Here is an 8,661-nt window from a genome sequence, read left to right on the forward strand (position 1 = left end):
GTGGGGCTCGAACCCACGAACATGAGATCTGACCTGAGCCGAAGTCGGAGGTTTAACTGACTGAGCCACCCAGGCGCCCCCAAAGTGTCAAGGTCTTGAAAGACAAAGATCAAGACACTGTCAATAGGAGTGCCTGGCTGGCTCAGTCGGGTAAGCATCCCGACTTAGCTCAGGTCATGATCTCATGATTCGTGGGTTCCAGCCCTGCATCAGGCTGCAAGTTACCAGTGCAGAGCCTGTTTGGGATTCTCTCCCTCTCCCTCTTTCCCTGTCCAACTTGCACTTCTCTTTTTTTTTTTTTTAATTTTTTTTAATGTTTTATTTATTTTTGATAGAGAGAGAGACAGAGCATGAGACGGGGAGGGTCAGAGAGAGAAGGAGACACAGAACCGGAAGCAGCTCCAGGCTCTGAGCGAGCTGTCAGCACAGAGCCTGACGCGGGGCTCAAACCCAGGAATGTGAGATCTGACCTGAGCCGAAGTTGGAGGCTTAACCGACTGAGCCACCCAGGCGTCCCCACTTCTCTCTCTTGAAATGAATAAATAAAAAACTTTATGGAAAAAAAAAAGAAATGGTCACATATTGGAGAAGACCAAGGAAACAATGAAAACTAAAGGCAAAGTGGTATCCCCAGTTGGATCCTGGAACAAAAAAAGGGCATGAGTGAAAAAATTGCAGAAATCTGAATAGAGTCTGTAATTTGCTTAGTAATACTATGTCAATGTTGATTTCTTTGTTTTGATTAAATGTCCCATGGTTGCATAAGATGTTAGCATTAGGGAATGGTAGGTTAAGAGTACATAAGAATTTTGTACTATCTTTGCATTCTTCTATAAAACTAAAATTATTTGAAAATTTAAAGTTAAAAAAAGATTATTTGTATCTTCTGATAATTTGCACAGATTATGAATCTGTGCTATTCAAATAGTTTGAAACAAGGCAAGTGTAGTAAAATTGCTGGGATATAAAGCTTACGAGACTATATTGTATAATATAAAACCATGCGTACAAAAGGCATAAGAAATTCACCTATGTTCTTCCCCCAAAATACCAGAGTTCTTTTTTCTTTTGTTCACTTGATGGAGTGAACAGGTAAAAATATTTTGAGAATTGGGGCACCTGGGTGACTCAGTCAGTTAAGTGTCTAACTCTTGATTTAGACTCAGATCATGATCTCGTAGTTGTGAGATTGAGCCCCGCATCAGGCTCTGAGCTGGGCATGGAGCTTGCTTGAGATTCTCTCTCTCCCTTTCCCAGTATCCCTTTCCCCTGTGTGCATATGTATGCTCTCTCTCTCTCAAAAATTTTTGCTTTGAGATTTTCTAAGAGACAAAGCTGAAGCAGGTGTAATGCTATCTTGTTTAGCTTGTCCCTAGAATAAATAAGACTGACTTCCTTTCCCCTTTTTACCAAGCTAATGCATCACTACAAATGGGAATGATAGGATAGCGGTTTCGAGAGATCCTTTGGCCAGGTTCAAAGAAGAATTAGTGTTTCTTCCCTTCTGTACTCCCCATCAGTCTCACCTTCCCCATTAGCTCTTTTCTCATCTTCTCAGTATGTTGCAGGAAGGGCAAAGGGAATGGTAAGTCCTTTCTGCAGGTGAAGCATGAACAATTGCAAAATTAAGGAAGTAAAAGGAAGTTGAAGAGAATAGGAACTGGCCATATGTGAACTGCAAGGCTTGTAAGTGGGATGCACTGTTCAAGTGTGGTTCAGTTTCTTAGCAGCATGCCCAGAACTCTGCACTCTCAAACCACCTGCTCTTTCCCCAGGCCTGATACTCTGCAAAAGTCTGTGAATGATGATGGCGGAGAGTTATCATGGAAAAGAGTATTATACTGTGGAAGTGTTGTTATGGGATGAATTTTGGATGTACTAGGTGCTCTCATTACAATGGTGGGATTAAAAATGCTTATATATCAGTAAGAAAGGTTTCTTTAGCATACTTAAGTGTTGGAGAATGTGATAAAAAGCTGTGACTGCTGACTGACCCATGAAATGGACCTGGACACTCAGAGGCTCCTCACCCCTTCCCCTGTCCTTGGAATGTGGGCTCACTTGCCTTTCCTGCTTCCAGAAGATGCTCTAAGGACCTGGCCTTGGCAATGTGATGTGTGTTGAAAACACTTGCACAGTACACATGACTGAGCCCTGTTAGGGCCTCTGTATAAACTTTTGAGATTTAGAGGACAGGCATGGAGATCATTCATCTTGTTGCCACCCAAGAGAAACCTCATATGTAAATTCTCTTTGTTATTTATTAAAACTGCCACCTACCAACCTGGAGTGGCCTACATCTTTCTTCAGTCTCTCCCTGTCCTCTGAGTACAAGGGGCTGATTTTAGATTACACAAGGAAAGCTCCCAAAGGAGTTGAGAACCAACATTAAGTTCATGTATGATCTCTAAAAGGTTACCTGTGTCGTAGTGTATAATTAGCTTTTTTAAGTGGAATTAAGTGTCAAGCAAAGCTTTTCTAAGATACCTTTAAATGTCTTGATCTTTATTACTCTAGTGACCTCAAGAGAGGCCACACTTTGGTGACTTTGATAAATATTCTGAAGTTTGATTATCAAAGTTCTTGAGGTATAAGGATAGACCACTGGATTTATCATTTACTCTTGAGGATTTCAATTTTGGAAAAAATGTTTACTTATTTGAGAGAGAAAAAGAGAGAGAGCATGAGCAGAGGGGCAGAGAAAGAGGGAGAGAGAATCCCAAGCTGTCAATGCAGACCCCGGCATGGAGCTTGATCTCACGAACCATGAGATCATGACCTGAGCCAAAATCAAGAGTCAGATGCTTAACTGACTGAGCCACACAGTTACCCCATTTTTTAAAACTGGGCTTAAACTACCCAATGTGGGTCTTGAACTCACAACCCTGAGATCAAGAGTTGCATGCTCTACCGACTGAGCCAGCCAGGTATCCCTACTCCTGCAAGACCAGAAAAGCGCAATTAGACTTTTTCTTATTGCATTGTTGATACTGTATTTTTGGAATCAGAATGTCAAAGAAGCGTAATGAATTGGCAGACTCTGAAACATGCTTTCTCATGATAAGAAGCTGAAATTCTTGGTATTTAAACATTTCAGGAATTTGTATTGCAAGTTACTTTTTTGTTAATTCTGTTCCTTATTTTTATTTAGAAAATCCAGTACACTATAAATGTAAGTAGAAATTAGAGCTCATGAACAAATTGTATCATCTTTGACCATAAACAGAGTAAGTATCTGGTGGTACTTGGTAGCTACCTGAGGGTGTGGTTGGAAATACCAACTTGTAAGAAGTGGTCCTTTTCTACATTATGTGTGTAGTGGTTACAAAATTAGACAGGCATTATAGTATAGTTGCTTATTTTATATATATATATATATATATATATTATTGTTGTTGTTGTTGTTGAGAGAGGACATGCAGTGCATGCACATAAGCGGGGGAGGGGAAGGGGGAGAGAAAGAATCTTAAGCAGCCTCCACTCCCAGAGCTGATCTCACAACTGTGAGATCATGACTGTGAGCTCATGACCTGAGCCAAAATCAAGAGTCACTCGTAACCAACTGAACCATCCAGTGCCCCTATAGTATAGTGGTTTAAATAAAGCACCAAAGTCAAACAGAATGGATTTGAATCCTGGCTTTTCAACTTACTGTCTGACTAATCTTGTGGAAGTTGCTTCACCTTTCTGGGCCTCAGTTTTCTCTCCTGTAAAATGGGGATTAGGTGAAATAATATATGCATGATGCCTAACACATAGTAAGCACTCAGAGGATAACTCTTAGTAGAGTTCAAAAGATTAAATGTTCCTTAGGACTATGTGTTTAATAATTTAAAGGATTCCTTTATATCTTGTTGCCAGGAAAAGGGCTTAGGTATTACTAAGTATAATTTTTTAAATTACATGACTAAATCCTATGACTTACGGAATTACATGGTTTTAATGCTTGATCAAGAGTCACCTAGGGAACAAATTCCCTAGGGCCTATCCCAGACCTAATGAATCAAAAATCTCTGGAGTGTGGAGTCTAGGATTTTTTTTTTTAATCTCATCTGATTCCGAAGACTCCAAGTTTGAGAACCACTGAGTCAGAGCTTACGGGCAAGAGTGTACTGAATGAAATCGCTGGTACATTGGAGTGGGGGATATTAAAAGTAAGTTTATAAATGAGATCATGTGTATAAAGCTTTGTAAACTATAAAACACTATAAATGGAGGATACTGTTATCCAAAGAAGAATCATGGATTGCTGGTGCAGGAGAGATCCTAAGAAATTGAGGTCCTGTGAGGTTGATGTAATGTGTTTCAACGTTAGCCAGCAAACAGCCAGCCATGTATGATGTTATAAACATGACAAATGGGTGTTAGAGACATCAAATGTATGAGAGCTTTGGGGGAGAGATGATTGGGGCTGAGGGGGTCAGAAAGGACTTCATGGGGAGCTAAGAAATGAGCTGGGTCCTGAAGGATGGTTTAGATTCATATTAGTCATCCAGGGGACTGAGCAGAAATGCAGACCAAGGAATGCACAAGGCTGGGGTTTTTTTTATTAAAAAAATTTTTTAACGTTTATTTATTTTGAGAGAGAGACACAAAGAGGGTGAACAGGGGAGGGTCAGAGAGAGAGGGAGAAAGAATCAGAAACAGGCCCCAGACTCTGAACTCTCAGCATAGAGCCCAACACAGGGCTTGAACCCACGAACCAGGGCTTGAACCCAGTCAGTCATGACCTGAGCTGAAGTCAGCTGCTTTACTGACTGAGCCACCCAGGCACCCCACAAGGCTGGTTTTCAAGGGTGTGAATCAGAGCCATGAGGCTGAGCAGGAGACTCACGCAGAGGAGTGGTGGGGGAAAGAGCGGTGGCTGGAGAAAACCTGTCAAGTGCCTGGAGTCCTAAGCTAAGGTATTGAGACGGTCTTGTAAGCACAAGGGATCCAAAGGTTTCTAAGTAATATATGAATAGGGGGAGGGTGAGAGTCTAATAGCAGGAGGCTACTGGAATATTCTAGGATGAGGCAATAGAAGTCTGAACAAGTGGGGATAGAGAAAACCAGATGCTATCCAAAGAACTGATTGTTCTTGGGATCTTTGTGGGGATCAAAGGAGAGGAACAAAATACTGAGCCGGTGGAGGGGTGTGGGGTGGGGATTGGGATTATGATCACACCACTGACAGAAATAGAGGCCAGGTTGGAAGAAGAGATGGTTGGTTGGTTTGAGACAGATGGTGGCGTTGTTACAGTGCTCTATAGGGAAACATTAAATGCAACTCACCTTCATGTCCTCAAAATCTGTTATCCCCATCTGAGGGAGGTTTGAGCAGTTCACATGAATGAGCTTTCGGCCACTGATGAAGTTGGTGGTAAAACACTCCTGTTAATATAACAAGAACATCACTCAACTGATTTATGGCAAATAGCAGGAAGAAAAGAAAGAAAAGAAAGGAGGAATGAACGACAGGAGGGAGAGGGGGATGGAGAAAAAAGAATAAGTAAGAGAGAGAAAACAAATCATGTTTGTTTCTGGTTTGATACAGAGAAAACTTTTAATTAAATTTTAAATCAAATTTAAATTTGATAATCCTAATAATCCCACATACTTTCCGCCTGAGCTCTTGATTACATTTCATACGGTTCCTTAATACTTTGGGCGGGGGCGCACAAGACAACTAGTGCTTCTTTCATGCCTCAATTACACTTCTAAGTACCGGGGTGCAAAAGACTTCAGATCTTGTGTTGTTTTGTGGCAGTCTAAGAACATAGTTGGCATCAATGAAATAAGATTCACTCATCTTTTTTTATCTGGCTTCTTCTCTTTTTAAAAATTTTATTTTATTAATTTTCATTGAAGTACAGTTGGCATTAACTATCTTTTTAATAGAACTACTCTTGGTGAACTATTTACATTAAAACTGTTAGGTGCTCATGATATATATGACCTATTTGGGACAGACACTTAAGATTAGTAGTACAAGTTAAAAGAGGTGACACTAAGCTTGACAAAGTACCAAAAGTCTACCTTGTACAAAATCTGTCAGAAAAATACTTACCTATGAAAAGAGGCCTATATAATTTTTTTAGTCTTTATTCAAGAATTTGCAAAGAATTGCAAAGAATATTCAAGAATTGCAAGAATTATCACTTACTGTGATAAATAGGGAAACAAATGTGACCTTCCTTTCCTCTATCAAAATACGAAATATATCAGAGGAAAGGCCAAGACTAAAATCCAAGTTACCTCTACCATAGTCTAGGACTTTTCTATGCTCCTTCTAGGGAAGAAGAGGCATGAGCTCACGTAGGGGTAAGAGGAGTAAGAGGTAGAAGGATGAGAGCATGTGATCTTTAAAAATGTTATCTTTGTATACCTTGTACTGAGGAAAGCCTAGCTTGCTAATCCACTCTGCAACCTTCTCGGGGCTCCATTTAAGATACTCAAATTGTAGCTCAGTACTTTCTTTAGGTGGGGTTTCTTCTTCATCTTTGTGTGCCAGTTCCTTCAACTCTGGGTACAAATCTTCAACTGTTTCACCAAAAGACTCTCTTAAATCCCTCTGAGAATCTGAGACATTTGAGTAGAGGTCACTACTGGTATCAGTAATCTCAAGCAGTTTATTACGTTTTTTGGAGAACTCATAACTTGTACTCATCGAGACTACTTCACTTACTGTGAGAGACCCAAACTTAGAGTCTCTTTTAGCTTTCTTGGTTTCTTCTACTGACCACTTTCTTGTTTGATTGTCAGAGAACTCTAGCTGATCCTTGTCTACAGAATGCTTAGATTTGACTGGTTCTGGCCTATCTTCCTTGGAAAATCCTACATATGTCTCTCTTCTTAGTGGCACTTTGGCTTTATCAAGTAACTCTAGATCTTTCTCTGTAGCTTCCTCTGTTTGTGTCTTCTCTTGAACCTCCGGTTTGGTCTTCTGTGGCAGCACTTGACCTGTTTCCTCAGTTGGTTTTCGTGATTCTTTCTTTGGAAACTCTGGTTTAGTCTGTTCTGGTGGCTCTAAACCTTTCTCTTCTGTTGACTCTCTTACTGTCTCCTCTGATTTGGTCTCCTCTGGTGGTACTGGTCCTATCTCCTCAGTTGCTTTTCTCTGCTTATCTTTTTGATCTGATGGTTTAGTGTCCTCTAGTGGTTCTAAAACTTTCTTCACTGTTGATTTTCTCAGTGTCTCTTCTTGAACTTGTGGCTTGGTCTTTTCTGAAGGTTCTAGACCTGTTTCCTTGATTGGTTTTCTTGATTTTTCCTCAGAAAATTCTGATTTGGTCTCTTCTAGTGGCTCTAGAACTTTCTCCTCAGTTGATTTCCTTTGTGTCTCTTCATTAGACTTAGTTGGTTTCTGGTTTAGAAACTCTGATTTAGTCTGCTGAGGAGGCTCTGTCTGTTTCTCCTCAGTTGATTTTCTTTGGTCCTCCTCTGGAATCTCTGTTTTAGTCTCTTCTGGGGGCTCTGGACCTGCCTCCTCAGTAGACTTTCTTGGTTTCTCCTTTGAAAACTCCGGTTTAGACTGTTCAGGTGGCTCTGTCTCTTTCTCCTCAGTTGATTTTCTTTGTATCTCTTGTGGAACCTTTGGTTTAGTCTCTTCTGGAGGCTCTAGACCTGACTCTTCAGTTTCTATTGGTTTTCCTTCTGGAAATTCTGGTTTTGCCTGCTCAGATGGCTCAGTCCTTTTCTCCCTTGATGACTTTCTCTGTGCTTCCTTTGGAATCTCTGGTGTGGTAATTTCTGGTGGCTGTAGATCTGTCTCTTCAATTGATTTTCTTGACTTCTCACTTGTAAATTCAGGCTTGGTCTGCTCTGGAGGTTCTAGACCTGTTTCTTTATATTGTGCTGTAAGTGAATCCTCCAAAGCTTCCAGTTTGGTCTCTTCTAGCAACTCTAACCTAGTCTCACTGATTGAGGCCTCTTTGGTCTCCTTTAGCAGCTCCTGATCTGTTTCCTCAGCTGACTCTATGAGTACATCCTCTCTAAGATCTAGTGTGGCTTCCTCTGGTGACTCTAAGCCTGGCTCTTCCTTATCATGCATAAGGACATGCGAATCCATGAAAAGCTCTTCCATCTCTTTGAGTGTCTCTGACTGTGCCTCCTGGGACATCCCTGGATCAGTCTTGCTAGGAAGGTCTATCTCTGACTCCTTGGGAATCTCTTCCTCGGACATGCTGGTGGGTTTTAGGTGTAGGTGTACATTTTCTGGCGCCCCCTCTTCCTCCGATTCTGGCTGTGGCACTTGGTCAATCTGTACAGGTAGCGCCGAGCCCACCTCTGCGGTGGTGTCAGCTTCGCCATCTTGAGCCGTTTTAAAAGACCTAGGCGGTTTGAGGTCTTCATACTTCAGGTCTTCCTCATCCGGGCCTGAATCGTAATACTCTGGGACTTCAGCCATGACGCACATTGGCCGACGCGCCCAGGCCTCCTAGCAACCCCAACTTCCGATAGCGTCTCTATGGACACCATGATTTCCGGTCGGATCTTCCTGAATCGTCCCAAGGTTTTGTTAATCCTGTCAAGCCCTGACTAAAAACCTGAGATCAAAAGCACGCAGTTACCCTCCCCGCGTCCGCGCCACCAGCCTCCGCTGCCCAAAGCCGCTGCGGCCGCTCGGGGCCGACGCTCTGCCCCTTCCGGCCCGCGGGGCTCCACTCGGCTCCTCCCGGC

General features: G+C 41.9%; 2 protein-coding genes across 5 annotated transcripts in view; one reads left to right on the top strand and one right to left on the bottom strand.

The window, feature by feature from the left end:
- The window catches only part of SAMD15 (sterile alpha motif domain containing 15), a 12,720-nt gene extending 4,125 nt beyond the window's left edge, over positions 1-8,595 (bottom strand). For 2 of the 4 annotated variants that reach the window (XM_029952790.1, XM_029952793.1), the window contains exons 1-2: positions 6,368-8,595; positions 5,275-5,373 (exon numbers count right to left, since the gene is read on the bottom strand). In XM_029952790.1, the coding sequence (XP_029808650.1) occupies positions 5,275-5,373; positions 6,368-8,398 (2,130 nt within the window). In that variant the 5' untranslated portion in view covers positions 8,399-8,595. Of the gene's footprint in view, positions 1-615; positions 642-3,652; positions 3,708-5,274; positions 5,374-6,367 lie in introns of those variants that run through there. The other 2 variants (XM_029952792.1, XM_029952791.1) reach the window with 2 other exon arrangements.
- The window catches only part of TMED8 (transmembrane p24 trafficking protein family member 8), a 35,060-nt gene continuing 34,848 nt past the window's right edge, over positions 8,450-8,661 (top strand). Inside the window, exon 1 of the mRNA XM_029952171.1 lies at positions 8,450-8,494. Within this exon, the coding sequence (XP_029808031.1) occupies positions 8,450-8,494 (45 nt within the window). The remainder of the gene's footprint in view (positions 8,495-8,661) is intronic.

This window comes from Suricata suricatta, chromosome 9 (assembly GCF_006229205.1).
Source record: "Suricata suricatta isolate VVHF042 chromosome 9, meerkat_22Aug2017_6uvM2_HiC, whole genome shotgun sequence".
NCBI lineage: Eukaryota > Metazoa > Chordata > Mammalia > Carnivora > Herpestidae > Suricata > Suricata suricatta.